The 18,704-nt window shown below is 41.3% G+C and overlaps 1 protein-coding gene across 1 annotated transcript in view; it reads right to left on the minus strand.

The window, feature by feature from the left end:
* Nucleotides 1-18,704, minus strand: part of filip1l (filamin A interacting protein 1-like) — a 120,601-nt gene that overhangs the window by 68,832 nt on the left and 33,065 nt on the right. The window contains exons 2-4 of the mRNA XM_049570290.1: nt 4,585-4,933; nt 2,845-3,018; nt 2,542-2,720 (exon numbers count right to left, since the gene is read on the minus strand). Of these exons, the coding sequence (XP_049426247.1) occupies nt 2,542-2,720; nt 2,845-3,018; nt 4,585-4,923 (692 nt within the window). The 5' untranslated portion in view covers nt 4,924-4,933. The remainder of the gene's footprint in view (nt 1-2,541; nt 2,721-2,844; nt 3,019-4,584; nt 4,934-18,704) is intronic.

Genomic DNA, 18,704 nt, shown 5'->3' on the forward strand with positions numbered 1-18,704 from the left:
AGTGAGAGAAGTCAGATGTCAGGTAACGAGGAACAAGGAACAACAGCTGGCTGATGTATTTCCTCACTTCCATAAATACGTCCAGAATAAATGTGTAGAAGAAGTTGATCATTGTAGTGCACGGCTAACCTGACTTGTACTTCTGTCCAACTGACAGTATTTTAGGCCCAACACTCACTTAAAGAAGACCCTGGAAGAGGATCAGCTCAGAACTTGGAATTTCTGGGAAGTAGGCTATGATACAGTGCTGTTTATGGTTGCTTAGCAACATCAGGCGCAACCTGCCTCCGTGCCCTTGATAGTTTGCACAAAGTAGGCATTTTCCAGGTGGTAAAAGACACGGCATGCTCCTGGCCCCAATATTTCAATGTTTCAATATTTCAGTCTGAACAAACATAGTTCACTGACCACCTGACTCTGACCTCCCTTGAGCCATGTTACTAGCATGGCAAAACATCTGTTTGTGGTCTCTGGTCAGTGTACAGGGCAGAGGATTGAGCAGAATGCAATTTTAATATATTTTTACGATCTTGGACAGTTTCAAGAATTACCACATCATAGCACATTATGAAACCACAGCATAAACAATCTGATCTTCAAGTGTCCCTCGCTCTGAGCTGCTGCCTCTGCTGGCACTGAAATAAGGACTTAGCTGAAAGATAGTTGTTCGGGGACATGGTTTTTCACTATGCTTCACAAATATCCGCAGTGCTACCATAAAGCACGGCTGTAAATGTAAAGTTTATTTGTGTATCTAAGCTCAAACCTAAATTATCTGTCGACAAACCCTTGCCTTCCTCTCTCGGTCGCTGGATCATCTCCAGTAAAAACTCTTATGCAGAGCTGTTCAATAAAAGGTGATAATAAAAGTGAAGGACCCAGTGCTGGTCATGGGAAAAACAATAATGGAATTCTTTACAGTGGTTTCTCCACTGTAATCCAGAAGAGCACTTTGATTTAATGCAAACATTACATAGGATTATTGGGACATTTTGGCAGCGCTGAATGGAGATGGATGGAGGATTTGAACAACTCTTTTACCTGCTGACAAACTGCCTTTGAGCAAGGCACTCAACTCTCAAGCTTATTCAACATCCACTATCCTCATACCCCATCTAAAAGCCCTGAGGAAAGACACAGACTACTCTGTCTGCTGAAATGATTCAAGAGGCCCTCTAACACTGGAGAGCATACTGACATTGACTCGTAAAGACACTTGCACTGTAGGGACAGTCGAGATGACAGATACTGCTAAAATAAGAAAGCTGCATCAGTTGTAATTTTGGTTTCAGTCTGATACTGCACTTCGGGGCTGAATTCATGTGTGGTGGTGTGTGGTGTTGTCACTTGACATATTTGAGTGCTTTTTTGGTTCTGCTTGTTGGATCTTAATGGAGCATGCAGGGCATTGTCAAGGTTGGTGTATAGGAGTGTGTTGTGTAACATTGGCATTAGCTGGCAGTTAGAAATGTACTCAGGCATCAGACCCACATTATCTAGTAATATTGCACATGTTTCTTTACGTTTGAGTCATAATTTGAACATAGATCAACACCTTTCCAGTTTGAATAAACACAAGTGATGTTAGCCTTGAGTAAGGCTGTTGAAAAGCAGGAATCAAAAGTCTGATTGTCATCACAGCCCAGTCACCAGAAGAAAATATTGGCATTGCAAGTTCCTGTATGTTTCATACTTATCATGTCAACACTTCCAAAGTTATGTGGCTTTGACACCCAGTTGAGATGGCTGCCAAGCTGCCAAGCTGCCAAGTTCGAGACCAACAAACAACAAAACCCATTGTTTTTTAGCAAGACATTGGTCGCATTTCCAGTTGTGATTGTGTCCCCAAAAGTGAGTGCTTTTAGTGAGACATTGGCAGCATTTCCAGCTGTGATGTGCCACCAAAGCTAGGTGGATTTTAGTGAGACATCAATGACATTTCTAGAGGCAGTTGTTCCACCAAAAGCATGTCTTTTATGGCAAGACATCGGATGCATTTCCAGCTGTGATGAGCCACTGAGTGGATATTTTTTAATCAGACATTGGAGGCATTTCTAACCATGATTGTGCCACCAAAACTGGGTATTTTAAGCTCAAACATGATCTTTTGCTAACCATTACCAAGTAGTTTTTGTGCCTAGTTATAACCACACATCAACTGCAGCACTGTTGAAACATAAAGAAACGTAGAGTTTCAACATATCTGCTACATGATGTACCAACGTTTTATATCCATGGTTTGCAGAAACGCACAGTGCCAACATTTATTCTGGGGATTAGGTTGGTCATTGGCCTATTTTCTGAAGCTCATGGACTCTGAGCAACAGCATGGTAGCACAGGCAATGCAGTTGAAGGTGATCCAAAATAAGAGTTTAAGTCAGAAATCAGAAAGTATCGTTACCACATCTCTCCAATGACAGCAGCATAAATACATTTAGACACTGCAGGACTGAAGCAACATACTTTGTTGTATATTGGAAGACTGGCAGCTTTACTCAGTGACTACTTGTCTGAGCTCTCACTTTAATTCAGTTACTGACCTCTCGCGCTCCTGCTCCAGCAGGTTGGTGAACTCGTCGCTCTTCTTCATGAACTCTCCGTGGTTCCTCTTCTCGTCCTCCAGCTTGTACAGGGCCTGTTTGTGCGACTGCTCCACCATCAACAGCTGCTCCAGCATCCGCCGGTGTGTCTCCCTCTGCTTCTCTACTAACTTGTCCAGCTGTTGGAGGGGGCACATAGAAAACATCTGTCATGGTTGGACTGCTCTGTTAGTCAGACACAGCCAATGAGGATGTTTTTGACTTTATATACAGTCTTTGATTCTGACTAAGAGTTGGTGTTACCTCTACCATGGGCTTCTCATAGATGTCCTCCTGGAAGTTGTCAGCCTTTCCCTGGATGGAGTCCCTCTGCAGGGACTGCAGCACCGGCTGTGGTGTAACAAAGCCATATTTGGCCTCCAGCAGGGCCAGGTCAATTTTCTCAGCCCTCAGCACTGTGATCACCTCGTCTCTGGCCTGTAATGAGGGAGGAAGGTGGACTTGGTGAGATTCAAAGTTGTAAAGCAGGATTAACAAAGCTGGATTACCTTAAAGTAGACTTCCAACATAGGGCAGCAAGACAGCAGAGATGAGTCTACACTGAACCGAATATCAGTAGAATAACCTCAAATATTGATAAGTCAATGATGACAGTGGTCATAGGTGTCATAGAGTGCGGTAGTATGGGCCTGCCACACCTATTATTAGGTTGCCATTTTCAGGCCATGAAATCAAGCCTTCTTCCAATTCAATTCAAATAAAACACAAGAAGCTTGTGCTCTAGAGAAAGGATCAACACTCAGTGAAAAACCTAAGCCCTATGATAAGCTAATATGGCAAGGCTTAACTATACAAACCAATGAGCAGTGATAACTAGCATGTCTTTGGGGTCATCGGGTGGGAACCTCCTTTCACCAGTGTTTCGTCTAGTTGGTCCCACGACAGGCTAGACAGTGATTTCTAGCATCCCAGAGACACTCTCCTAATGCCAGGTCTCACTGCTCCCCTCCCTGCACCAACCCAATAATCTCCTTTACCTTACTTAAGCATGGCTTTCTCAGCCCAAACAGCACTGCCACCTTCAACAAACCCAGGCTCCATACATGCGAGTTCTAGGTAGAAGCAGGGCTGATACTACCTTTCCTAGCACATTCACCATACTCACACGCTACATAGCATAACTCCAATATAAGCTAAAGTTAAAGGAGCTAAATAAACTTACAGGATCAGAAAACACACCCACCTTGCCGCATGGCCTCAAACAAAATGGATTCAAATAGAATGTCCACATCTTGGGAAGATGGGTCAAACACAGGACATTCACTCAGAAGACTGGGCTTCAAGTCCTATGTGAAACCAATATTTCCACCAATGCAACTTGACAAACTGGTAACAGCCACTCAATGATCTGATAACAGTCTTCTGAACTTGCCGGTAGTTTAGCAGGCCCCTACTGACCCATATCTGTGAGGCTTACATCCACAAATAATGGTCATTTAATGGGCTGATAACATCCTGATCATCTTTGTTATCTTTCTCTAACTCAGGCTTATGTTTTAGGGGCAGAAATTTACTTATGAATGGTGAAAGCAAGTAACGTGAGGGGGTGCTGGGATACGCAGGAGAAAAAAGTTTTGAAAACACTGCTTTTGAGTTTGCAGGAGAGACATTCGGTTTTTTTTTTCTTTTATAGGTTGGCATATTATTTAATCCAGTGCTGTGGAATGGAGGCTTCCATCTGCACTGTTTGTTTTTTTCTTTTTGGTTTCCTTGTATCTAGTGTGTTCAGTAATAAGGCAGCCTTGTTCCTATCATACAGCGACAGTGCCAGGGGATTCCTGGATCTAGTGCTGGAATGACAGGAAGTAGCCTCAGCTGTTGGCTGTCCATTAACACAGGCTTTTAGTCCATCTTAAGTGCCCACTGCCCACTCAGCCGCATTGTCTGACTATATGTCCGACTGGGGCCCGTGCCATGTCTACGGGCCTGCCTGCCCATGGCTAAATGTTCCCAGAGCTCAGTCATCTCTGCAGTTTGAATTACCTGCAGTTCTCCCTCCAGTAAGCTCAGTAGAAAGACGAGGTCATCTCGGGAAAGGTCCCTGCCCTTCTCCCTCCGACCCCCTTTTGCAGTGCCGCTGGCACTGCTACTTCCACTTCCACTTCCACTCCCACTAGCACATGTGTTGTTCTTGGCCGTCTTGTGATTCCGCTGAATGGTGCCGGTGTCGTCTGGTGGCTCCCTGTGTCGGCTGCGGCGCTCAGCCCTTCCAGAGGGCTCCTCTCGCTCCACAGATCGCTTACGTGTGTCCGTCTGCTGCTGCTGCTGCAGCGCCAGCTTGGCCTTGGTTACGTCCTCCAGACTGTTGCTGCGGGACCGCATGTTCCTCTATCTGTTGAATGAATAGAAGATAGAAAGATGGAAGGATGAGGGGTTTATTTTTGTGTGTACTGCATGCTTATTTGTACACACATTTCCTGCAACATGTGTCTTGTTAGCGTGTTTCTAAGGGCCCAGACACCCAAACAGACATCAAAGAACTAATGACAATGAAGACTGACTGTCGTGTTGCCTCATGTCACCAGTGTCTTCGTCAAAAATTTGCACTTAAACACACCACAAAGACTACAGCCATCTGCCAACTAGCACAACATTCTGCATCAGCGTGAGAAGAAATAACTCTCATAGTGGCAGGCGGCAATAGTCTGTATGTTCAAAAAGGGAAACTGGAAGAGCGACAAGATGGATCCAAAATGCTAGTTAGCTAGTTAGCACATAAAAAAACACAACCTGATGTTGAAGGAGCAAAAGGTATTTACTGTGTGCTAGTGAGCAATAACACAAATATGAACCGTTTCTGCTGAAGAGCTCAATGGCTAAAAAATATAATCTTACCTAATATAACAAGTTTGATTAATTTGTCAATATGTGTTTAGGTCTTGTGTATCTGTTGTATTATTTAACTTTGCATGAAGCCAAGACAGAACACCAACAACAGACTGAATACATAATGTGCCGAATTTGAATCCATGTCCTTGACTGTGAAGGGTTTAAAAGAACGAAACACTCTGAGATGCTTTTACACTGTCATGTGTAATAAATCTGCAATGTTTGTTGCATTCCAGAAGTTACTTTGTGACTGATGAAGTGTTGTAATTTACATTTTCTGGCCAGAGGATTTAAGCATTAGTTGGCATGGACGCCACTTTCACTCAACCTGCCTCTACTGCTTCACTCATAGATGTACTTTATATCCCAAACTGCCCTTAAACAAACTCTACGCATCCCAGGAAGTAAGAAAAATATACATAGACAACACAGTTAGGACAAAAATTAAAGGTCCTTGGAGTCTGTGTATGTCTAAACATAACTTTTGTTTCTTAAATGCCAGAGTGTGCAGTAGAATCTCGTCACACTGTGCTGGTGGAACCTGTTCTGTCATCATACTGTAAGAAGGCCGTAAACTAGACCTACACACTACATCTAGGTCCACATTTGTCATCTGTATGCGCAGCAGCATGTCGTCATTGCCCGCCACGTTATTATTAGTCACTCAGTGGAATAGAGTCATCATCACCACGTCGTACCAGTGGCCACAAAGCAGGATTATGGCGCAAATTCTATGACAGCGCCAGAACTTTTTTGGACCCCGGACCTTAAGTCCTGTCGCAATGAATTACCCAGAGCTGTCGGCCGTCATTCACGGCTGATGAATTTTCTCATAATGTGAAATTTTTGACTAGAAAAATCAGTCCGCCAGAGGACTTAAGCACTGGAGCACTGTGGTCTTCTTGTGTACCTACTTTGTCTTTTCTGCACATGATGATAGGTGGTCTGATGTCGGAAAAAGGGGTAACATCTTATAAATAAAAGCAGTATGGCTGCTTACCAAGGTCTGTTTGGAGTGTATAGTGTGTCTTTGTGACATCTGGTTTATGAATGGACTATTCAGTGACTCACTGACTATGATAAATCCAACTATGATAAATACATGAATGTTGTAAGCTGCAGACTCACAGGCAGAAGAACTGTAAGCTCCTTTGCCAAGTAATTTATTACTTTTTCAGCATTATGCTCAGCTAAAGTAAATACATCCAAAAGACAAAGCAGGACCCAGATGAAAACATGCTGAGACTCATTTGCACGAGTGTTTGATGTGAGAGAATAATCTGCCCAAAGGCATTACATCATCATCCATCCGGCTTTGCTCACAGCATTATGTTTCCAACTAACTGAGCAGAGTTGCTGCTTCCAGTGGAGACCTTATTTCACAACAGTGTACTCACTGACTTTTAATTTGTCATTTGTATCTGGCAGGCAGCACAAATAATAATGTAGATTTTACGAGTACTTCTGATGATAAAAGTTAAATTTCAACATCTAAGAGGTCCTTAGATGTTGATGCTCAGAAATGGTCTGAGCTTTTTAAATTGTGATGAAGCAATTGCTTAACTGATATTGACTTGGAAGAAAAGGGGGATTAACTACAGATGAAATAAAACCAATTGATAATTCAGTGAAATTAGAAGAGTTTATAATAATTAAAACAGTTTATAAAACCTATAGTAACTTTTAGTGAAATAACTTTTTGAGACAGATCATTAAAAAATTATATTCCTCTGCTCCTCTTCTCCTTCTTATATTGCTCATAATGCCATTACTGCACATGAAAGAAAGAGCTGGGGAGTCTTTAACAGTCAAAGCTTGGTGCGTCAGTTTGGGACAGGCGTCTATATGGGACGGGCTTTTATTTCCTTTTACACAAAACTGTTGCTCAGCAAACAATCAAATTGTTTATTTGAACCAGTATGAATATTACTTGTATAAAAATTAGGCTTCCAATAACATATCAATTACAAATCATTCGTTCAATCTATCTCTGACAGAGATCGTGTTATGACACTCGCTTTACGAGACCTAAGGATTACGGCTCCCGACTTACCGATCACACCACATACCACTTTATCCTGTTAAAACAATATTCATAACTTGGGTTAATTTTTATGAAAATAATTTTTGATTTTTTGATCAGTGAATCCTTATGTACTAAAGGAATATAAACAGCTTACATGGTAATCAAGGAATGGACACATATTCTGACTTTATGACTCAGAGGAAGGGAGTCAACATATTTTTTTCATCATGTCAGTAAATCTGAATGAATCACTGTCTTCCCTTCTCATGGTTTCAGTAAAATACATTTTATGGTGGAGAATCTAACTGAGCTAATGATGTATAGCATCTCCATATTGACAAAAGTTTAAACATATATATCTGTATGCACAATCTAAACAGCTAACTAATGTTAGCTCAAAGAAACAGCCAACAACCTGTCTTATACATCCAAAGACCTTTTATAAATATGAACTGCTTGGCAACCAGACCAGGCGTCTAATTGAGACAGGCCTTTATTGTCAAAATGTGTAACCACAGCGGGCTACCAAAGGGGACTGGGTGTTTAATTGGGACTAGCCTAGGCTTTTAAAGTTTTACGGTATATGTCAACGTATAAGTGTTAAAAGTCCAGTAATAAGGTATATAGCAATATAATCAGTGGCATATGTACATTTTGCTGTTTGCATACTATGTTTAATACAGTATTTTTTACTTTTTTAGAATTCTGGATGCCGGACTCTTAATTAAGTCTTTTTTTTTTATACTGTGATATTGCTGTTTTTGCTTGAGTGAAAGATCTGGATGCTTCTTCCATCACTTATATCCACAAGCTAAACCCAAATAACAAAAATGTTAGTAAAACAAGTTGACTAGTATATCTAAAAATTGGATTTCCCCTTGAGGGACGAAGGAAAGCTTCCTGCTTTTTTTCTTACCTCTGCTGCCAATTTATCAATTTATGACAATCTAATGCAGTTTGGGATTTAACTACTTCACGATGGCAATCACCTAAACTTGGCTATCTAATAAAACAAACAAAAAAATGTTTAATTTTGAGATTAATTTGTACATCAGCATATTTTTTGCACTGTTGTTTTTGTCATGATTACTGTCACACTGAACTAATACTATGGGCAGAAAAGCAACATGTTTTTTTTTCTGGAACGAGCTTCATTTTTTTTTTTAGCTTTCATAGCCTGCATGACATTCAGTCATGCTGTGTGAAATACGTCACACCAGTGTTGGACCTGCTGTAACTGTCCTAAATTTGCATCCCTGCTGGCATGAGTAGTTTTGATGTGAAATATTCACAGGTCGACATCATTTGTCATGTTCCCAGTGTGTAAAGGGCTGTAGTTAGAATCTTCCACCGAGACAAAAACGAAAAATCTCACCACTCCGACAGAATTTGCCTAATTGGACCTTTGTAACAGTGTATCCAGCCTCTGTGTGAGGCCCCCTGTCAGTTTATGAGTAAGAAAGATGGCTGGGTGATTGCACTGTGCACACTCTCGGCAAAGCGCCACATGATTCAGAGCTGAGGTAATTCCCTGCAGTCCAAGACAGACTCCACATCGACTTACTCAGAGATCTGGGCTACAGGGGATAGACAGAACAGTGTGTGTGTGTCAAGATTTAGGTAATATGCATTCTTATCTTTCCTGTACAATATGTAAAGGATACAGGACAGTCTGTGTGTTTGTACTGTAACCTTACCCTGAACATTATCAGAACAGTGTGTTTCTAATGAGTAACTGCACAAGATACATAATTACCTCAGCTATCAGTCTCTCCTGCAGAACTGCAGCCTGTTGCCAAGATGCAACAAACACACACACACTGACGCATGCATGCAAAAAAAGCCGTGCGATACAGATTCGAGCAGAGATTGTGCAACAAATCCAAGGGTCACAGACATGTAATGCAGCCCCGCTGGGATTCCTACATGTGCAAGTATCACATCCCTGCAAAATCTCCGAGATGGATCAGAAATATATCACATAGTTCATAAAAAGGTTCACTGAGGGGACAGGAAAATAGCCTCGCACTGGATCTGAGGTATCTCCAAATAGGTCCCTAACTGTCGTGGTGGGAGTCAAATGAATTAGTTTTGAGATCGGTGTTATATCTCTGCTGAGTGATGGCCCTGATTTTTATGAACTGACTTATTGGTTATTGGAAACTTGGAGCAAAACAGCCAAATTGGAAACACTGGAATGTCGAGGAAGAGTCCAGAAACGCTGGCCAAAGCTGTGCTGATCTGTGTTCAATGTGAAAATAATTTGTTGAACTGTAGTTACTCTGCTCAAAACACCTTTCTTTCATTATCTAAATACCAACTGGTACTTTGAAGATTTGAATGAGATCAACCCAAAGCCTAAATTATACTAAATGTACTATAACAATAACATAACATGAGCTTTTAGAATTAAACTATCATAGATATATTTCCAAGATAAACATTTTGACTGTGAGAAAAACAAGGCAAGACTGAAAGGAACAGTGTGTAAGATTAAGGGGGGATTTAGCGGCATCTCATGGTGAGGACTGCAGTTTGCAACCAGCTGAACCTTTTCCCGGTTAGAATTCCTTCAGTTTTCATTGTTCAGGAGGTTTTTACCAGGAGCCGTATTATCCGCAGAGGTCTCTTACTCTCCAAAACAAATAGACCAGGTGATTTAAACTGGTAAAAACACTGAATAAAGCAGTTTGACGTGAAAAATCAGTGTTTCTCCTATGCTGTTTGGCATGTCGTGGACAGGCTGCTTGCCCAGCACCTATTGATGTGTGCTCACTTTTTTCTCTGATAACTCCAGATCTAGACGTTCAGGAGATTTTTACGAAGAGCCAAATTACCGGCAGGGGTATCTTTCTCTCCAAAACAAATGGACCCAGTCATTTAAACTGGTAAAAACACAAAACAAAGTGGTTTCACACTGAAGAAATCCTTGTCTAGAGCCAATGTTTGCTTTGTCCAACTTAACATTTATGCCGTTCTTTTTCAAAAATACAGTGTGTGTTTGAATTTTAATCATTTCAGCCTCCTCTGCAGATTGTATTGTAGCTTTCTGCCTGAGAAAGGCTGCCGGAAGTGAGAATTCTGTTTCATTTATAAACCTGTCTCGGCAGATTTTGTCTTAAGCTATTGTTGTGTGACATTAGTGTATCATGTTTGAATTGTACATTAATTTTCCCTGCATATTTGGGGCCATATCTAGCGCAGAACACACCGTTCATTGTATTATTTGTTTGGTTTTACCTGAGCCATGTAAATTCATTAAGCCTTTCCTGTCCAAAGTGTAGATTGGGCTTTTTCTGTATGGTTTCCTTTGAGTCTATATTTTTCGTTGTGCAGGGTCTGGCTCTGACACAGGGGTTAAGAACTCGTCTAGAATTCGTTTCACCATCCTTGAATATGATGTTGGACGCGACCACAGCTAGAAACATTGATGAATGTAGATGATGTGACCCTTGCAGGTAACTAATCACTTACTTCTGGACATTCCACCTCTCACACACATTGACCTACTTCAAATTTGCGGGTCACACATGGTTGTAGTCTGGACCCCTGTTATACGCTAAAGAAAACATTAGATTATATTCCATTTCTGCCAATATATCCTCCTAAATCCTACATACTGCACCTTTAAGTGGATTGACCTCCAGTAGATTTGATAAAACCATCACATTACAGCACCACAGTCCAAATCTAAACAAACACAAGATGTAAATAGACTTTATAAAGCAGGGGCCAAATGACAGCATGTTTTGAAAAAAAAAAAAAGAAAAGAAAAGATGCTGTTTGGAAATTTCCAATGGGCCTCCCTTCGCCAGAGGAGGCATACACTGGCTCTTAAAACGCCTGTGTACGCTATGTGCGCACATATTTTCTCCATGACCGTGTTGTGTTGTCTGTGTCGTCAGCGAGGAGAAGGCGTGAAGAGAAACCTGCCAAGATTTTAGTTAATTAGCCACCATCTGTGATGTGAGACCTCAGATAACCCTGGCAGAGCCTGATAGCGCACATTTAGCAGATTAAATCAGAACTACTCATGATGGCGAACATATTTATTTCTCTCTGAGGCTCTGTGACAAAACCAATGACTGAATATTTGGAGGGAAACATATCTGGGAAGATCTTTTTAGTTGGAAATCTTACACAGTTTAATATTTCTCATGAGGTCACAATATTACCCATGTGTCATCTGATATTATCATGTTTGTACCTGTGTGTCTAACACAATAATAATACATCACCAGCTCCATCTGTTAAAGTACTCATTGACAATAACAGCATGAATGAACGGGTGTGTGACATGTGTAAAACTGCCCAGAGATGACATAACCTTGCTTTGTCCTCTTACTAATCCCATCCAGCCAGTGTCAGGCATTGCTGTCAGAGCAGCTTGAATAAACTCCAATCAGTTTTCATTTTGCAAGCGGGAGATCAGTGCCAGAAGGTGATGTTATGATCAACAGGTGCTCAGATCTTATACAAGGGACTTGGCTGCTTGCCTCGGTTTTGGCAATGAAGGCAACACAGTGAAAAGAATCATTCAAGCAGCGGCACGATAATACACAGAGGAAGGATTAATGAATGTATTTTTTAGGTTTAACAGTCTATGACTTTTCATTTCAGGTATGCATACGTTTATATATAAATGTATACCATGTGTGCACACAGTAGCTTTTCTAGAGGATCACGGTTGCAGCACGTGGACACACACGCTCACTAGGGATGGTGATACCAAACTTTCTTAATAGAATATGATACTGACACTTTTTGTTACAATTCTAACAATGCTGATACTCATAATCTCTCAAATGAGAATGTGATTTTTCAAAATAATGATTACACTTAAAGGAAAATCAAATTAATGACAGATTTTTTTTACACATTTATAATTAGTCAGTCATTTATATGTCACATGAAGTCAAGATAAAACTCCAGTGAAGTAAGATTCTGTCAGTACCTTCAACCTGTGCACTGCTTTTTTTGCCTCTTCTTACATTGTAGGCTGCTGCTTTATAACTGTGTCTGTGTTTCCAGATGGTTCTAGTAATTGGCAATTTCTGGTTGTGTGATGATTTAACTGTAGTTTTGGGTACAGTTAAATGCACCACAGACTCACTGAATTCATTGATGTCATCCTTGACATCAATGGTGGTGTCCTGGAACATGCTCTCGGCTCTGACTGGCTCTGTCTCTCATGTCACTGGCGGTATGGGTCGTAGTTTGTTCACATATCTCAACCTCAACAAGATGGCCACATGATCGCTCCTCCCAGACATGGGCAGTGACTCCGTTCTGCAGCAGGCTACGAATGGCATATAGTGATCCAGAATGGCTATTCCCCTTGTGGTGCAGGGTGAGAAGGACTAGGACATCAACTCACATTCCCACTGTCACAGCAGTCATTCACCATCCTTGTTTCCTCCACTTCTCTCACCACATCTTCTGTTGTGTTAGTTTTTAAATACATAAAAAGAGTCACCTGGTTGAACACTGTCTGGTATTCTAGAATTAAGCCATGTGTTGGTGAATTAAAGGTCATTACATTTTGGGTATGTAGTGCACAGTATGAGATTTCAGTCGCAGTGTTGAACTTATTAAAATTTGGTCCTGTTTATGGCTCAGATTAAAAGTCAGAAGATTTCCAGACTTCTTGGGAGTCATCCTCTGGTCACCATCAATGTCTGTACAGACTTTCATGACAATCCATTAACTAGTTGTCAAAATATTTCAGTCTGGACCGAGGCGGTGGAGCACTGCCATCCCTACAGCCACACTCAAAATTAGCAATATTAATATAAAAACAGCTTATTCATTCATAATTTCTCTTTTTTTCCTCCTTCCTTGAGGCCCTTCCATTACCTTGTGCTCTCATTTAGCAGTGAGGACAATGTCCGAAGCCAAAAGCAAAGCTGTTACTGGAAACAGTTGGCAGTTTGAGCTTGTCTAGCCAAGACCACCAAGGTTTCACTGACTAGCTACCAGGTCAAAAGGCTCATTCATTTGAGGCCTGAGTATTTAAGCAATGAACTCACCAAGCTAGCTTGCCAGCCAGTCGCTAACTCATAAACCCCCATAAAGTCCGTCCATAATGACCATCAAGTAATTTTATCACACATCTGAACACTTTAGAAAGCGATTAAGCTTATTATTTTGGGGGGGGTTTATGATTCTGGATCTTTTCTGCGACTGTTGGGACTCACAATCTAAAGCAGCACCACACCCCTGCCACACACACAAAATGTTTTTCCCAGATGTTACACAAACTTTGTCAATATACCTTTGAGTACACTCTCAGCTCTTGCTGTCTCTGAAATCTAGAACAAGAAGGTTTTTTAGTGATGACTTCACTTTTCATGTGAGCTGGACGTAAAGCAGAGGGAGGGCCATTAAAGTCAGGAGGGTGAAAGGTGAGGAAGCAGGTGTGCTACAAAAAAAATACACCTCTCTTTTCTCAGACACACACACACACACACACACACACACACACACACACACACACACACACATACTTCACACATGCAAACAGAAGCCTGTTAGTGCAGACACTAACAGAACATATGCATTGCATGTACACACCCACTGCTGCACAGACACACACAAATTACAGAATGAATTCCTGCAGCCTGACATCATGCTGCTGTCAATATGATTGAGGGGGAGAGAAATGCAGATCAAAAGACAGCAGAGAAAGGGAAGAGAGGGGAGGGAAAGATGGAGGAGCTGCAGTATATCCTTGGGAGGCTCTGTATGCAACTTACTGTATACAAAGTGTACATTAAATCACCACTTGCAATAATTTCAAGAGGGGGCTGTGGTGTTTGAATTCACGTATGAGGATTAAATGCTTTCAGGTGGCTTGAGACGATTATGTAACATGTAAAACCTTTTCAAATCCCACTCGGATAGACTCAGACATGCACGATATTCTTTCTCCAACAACAAGCAGTAGCATTAGCTAGTTTATGCCTTTTCTTTTGCATCTGTGCAGAAGTATCCAAAAGATGGTAATACTTAGTGTCCTAGCATATTTGTCTGAGGTTAGAATGAAGTAGTTCTGCTGAGAGAATTACTGGCTCTTTACATGTTGTGTCTAAAATTAAGGAATAGTTTGGCAAATAAGCTTTTTGCTTTACTTCCAAAAGTGTAACACCACTCTTGTGTCAGTACGGTAAATATGAAGCTATCGTCAGCAAAAGGTTAGCCTAGCACAAAGATTAAGAAACAGGGAAAAAGCTAGCCTGACTCAAAGACCAAAAGGTGACACAATCAGTGCCATGCCATGGTCTGACAGCCCAAAATTTCCAGGTCCCACCAGTTAGTAAAATATCTCATTGGATCGAAAGCCTGTTATCCCAAAAACAAACGCCCATTGCCCATGTCATGTTCTTCCAAAAAAATACACTCTCCCTGCAGTTAGTTTCAGTTTCCCCAGCCATGTTTGAGTCACCAATCCCAGGTGTTTTTACCAACCATTCATGGCATTTCTCAGCAACATTAGAGCCCCAATATCAGGTGTTTTTACCAATGCTATGCAGCGTTTCTTAGCTGTGTTTGAGCCACTGATCCTGGGTGTTTTAAGGGACCCTTTGCAGCATTTCCCAGGGACATTAAAGCCACTAACCCCCATGTGTTTTTACTGACCCTTTGCAGCGTTAGATAGCATCTTTTGAGCCACTGATCCTGGGTGTTTTTACCAAATCTTTCCAGGGTTTCTGAGCGTCATTTAAGGCACTGATCCTGGGTGTTTTTACCCACTCTTTGCATCATTTTTCAGCAGTGTTTAAGCCACTTTTCCCAGGTGTTTAAACCAACCCTTTGCAATGTTTCTGAGCATCTTTTGAGGCCATTATCCCAAGCGTTTTTAGTGATCCTTCTTTACGTTTCTCAGCGTCTTTTACAGGCACTTATCTGGGTGTTTTTACCAACTCTTCACAGTGTTTCTCAACGACGTTCAAGCCACTGATCTGACGATTAAACCATTGAATCCCAGGTGTTTTTACCGAACCTATCAGTGTTTCACAGTGTCTCTTAAGCCACTGATCCCGGGTGTTTTTGCTGACTCTTTGCTGCATCTCTCAGCGTCTTTTGAGGCACTGATCCCAGATGTTTTCATTAACTTTTCGTGGTGTCTCCCAGCAGCATTTGAGCCACTGGTGTTTTTCCAAGCCACCTTTTCCAGCGGCTTTTCTGCCACCAAACTCTAGTATTTTAAGCCAAAACATAACCAAATGGATTTGTGCCTAAACATAACAACACACACACCACAGCATTGTTGAGGAATGTAAAGCTTTAACTTATCCACTACAAAACAATGTACAAATGTAAAGTATCCGTGGTTTACAGAAACTGAACATGCAAACATTTTTTTTTGAAGATGGGGTTGTTCTAACTGCAAGGAGTGTGTATTATTGGAGAAACAGGCCTGCTTGGCAATTGGCATTTGTTTTTTGGGATAGCATTCTGTTAATGGAACATTTCTCTGACTAACGGTGCGGTGGAATTTTGGGCTGTTGCAACAATGGGCAGTCCCCATAAAATTGGCAATGTGTCACATGGACTGGTTCTTTTCGAAGCTTAATAGGGGCTGAGTTTGTTACTTTTTCACAGACATAGGCTAGCTGTTTCCCCTCTTTTTCCAGTACTTGTGCTAAGCTAATAATTAACCAGCTGCAACACAAGAGTGACATCAGTCTTGAAGCTCTGAAGCTGGTACTTTATGAAAATCTGTCTGGGGAAACAACAGATTTTAAACTGAGCTACCAGAGATGTTATGCTGCTGTGGTCTTTTTAGAGTCAGTAAATTATTTTGCAGCTACAGCAGCAGTCTGTCTCTGCCAATAACCCACACAATCTGCTTGTGGCCCATGAAAAATTGATCATGTGGAGGAGAAGCTAGAGAGGAAGGTATGGCAAATCAGGTTTAAAACGCTTGTTTTTATCCCAGCGTGTATTCAATCAGAACAGCACTGCAAAGTCATGCATTAATATCAGAGGTTACTGTACAGTAGGAGTCTGATCTGTGTAAAATCAGATCAGATGTCGCTCGTTTTTCACACTCTTAAACGTCCTGGTCAGGTGTGATGAATGTGAGGTTGCTTCATGTGCTGGACTGTGTAATCAAATATCTGTTTTCTGGTGGTCGACAATATTTCACTCTTTGTTGTTATCATTCCATTGGCAGTAAAAGTTCAGATCCAGGTTCCGTTTGCATGCATTGATAGCTAATGTCTGTTACAAATCCGTACTGTCCTTTGCAGTAAATGTACCGCACATGCTTACATGAGTTACTCACAAAATCAATTATACATCCATTATTTTTTACACATTCCATCCATGCACATCATTATTCACAGTCGTATTCATGTCTTTGCATGTCTGCAAGGCCACACACTGAAAGAGCAAAAGAAAGAGAGAAATAACAGCAAGTAAAATTCAATGTCAGTGATGATTAAACTATAAGCTTACAGAGCCAGAGGAGGTCAGTACGCTCTGAGATCCAAAATCACCACTTTTCCTTTTGGCTCAGTGGAAGGTTCAAATTTATTTGGCAGGACAGAGTGAAAACATCTTGAAATATGCTTGATAAGAATGTGAAAGAGAGTTTATATCGTACATCATCTTGTTTTTATAGTGCAAAAGTGTTGTTCGTGCAGACTGGTTTGCATTTACAGCTACATATGACAGTTACAGAAGAGTTCTTTATTTTCAACCTGTCCCTGTTGTCCCATGTTTTGTGTCTAGGTGACTAATGGGACCTGTTTTTGAAATGGGTCCAATATTGAGCAAGAGTGCTGCTGCAGATGCCTGCGGCAAAACAAGTTACGATGTCAGCACTCAGGGCATGGTGCCCAATCAGTTTATGACCATTAAAAGTGCTTGCTTTTGTCACTGACAGGCTCTGATTATGATTATGAGTGTCTGACAACTTTACAGAAAGGACCCCACAGAGAAATAAAATGTTTTAGTGTACTTTTGCTTGTTCCGATCTGTTTTGTAGAAGTCTAAATCTGAAATATGGTGGACTTTTTCACATTGTTGAAATCAGCTACATATTCAGCCATGACCTTACAATCTTTTAGATATGAGTAAGGGTGCTTTCACACCTGCCCTGTTTGGTTCGGTTCAATCGAACTCAAGTTTGTTTGCCCCCTAAGTGCGGTTCATTTGGGCAGGTGTGAATGCAGCAATCGCACTCAGGTGTGCATCAAAACAACCGGACCAAGACCCTCTTGAAGAGGTTTGCTATTTGGTTGTGGTGAGAAGGTGTTCCGACCTCGATCCAAACCACCTGCAGTTGTATTATGCATTGTTTGACAGACTTGGACACAAAACAGACCAGAACAAGCTAAAGTTGCAGAAAAAAAGCTTCATTTCTTTACAGGGTCCTTTCCATAATCTTGTATGACCCCCATAATAGCAATCAGATTGTTGGTGGCAAATAAGCACTTTCGATAGACGTTAACTGACGGGGCACACCTGCCTTGATTGGTTACCCTGTTGCTTGTTTCGCAGCTGCTGGCTGCTGTCTGCTGTCTCTCTCTGAATACTGGAGTTATTTTAAAATTTGCTGTTTCCACGAGTAACTCAGACAAAAAAAACCCCTAAAAAACATGGGAAAATAGAGACCAGGTTGCAAAATACCAGAGTTCCCCTTTAAGACAGTTAGCCCTTTGAGCCCATTAATAGAACAGATAAGCCGACCAATAAATATAGCAGCACCTTGATGCCTTAATGCTGCACAGACAGACAGATATTGTGTGAACGGTTTCAATAATACTATTAAAGGTAATAAAATGTTTTAGGTGAATACTTCAGAGGAAGGTGTTGTTGATGCCAGTTTTTCCATTGTAAAATATAAATATAGTTCTCTTTGTAAAGCTCCACTTTAAGTGTTATTAAACAGTATTAAATGCATCAGTAATACCAACAGCACCCGGAGAGGGACTGTCAGAAAGTAGCATGCCATGCCGGAGGGGTTTCCATCACCTAGCCTCAAAAAAAAAGGAGTGAAATGTTTACAAACAGTGCGGGGGTTGCCACAGCAACAGGTAGTGATCAGCCTTCAGGCCTCGAGGTTGGATGAGGTGCCATAAAACCGTCTGAGATGTTTCCTGCTGGACCGTAAAGCAAGAGTGGTTTGGGAATTCCTCTGCACTGAAGTCGTCCTCAGTCACGGTCAGGCAGACAAACAGAGATGTTTCAGCTCAGATGTAGCCACGCTGTTATTCAGAGCTGGAGGATGTATATGACA

Source organism: Epinephelus fuscoguttatus, linkage group LG24, assembly GCF_011397635.1.
Source record: "Epinephelus fuscoguttatus linkage group LG24, E.fuscoguttatus.final_Chr_v1".
In the NCBI taxonomy this organism is placed as follows: domain Eukaryota; kingdom Metazoa; phylum Chordata; class Actinopteri; order Perciformes; family Serranidae; genus Epinephelus; species Epinephelus fuscoguttatus.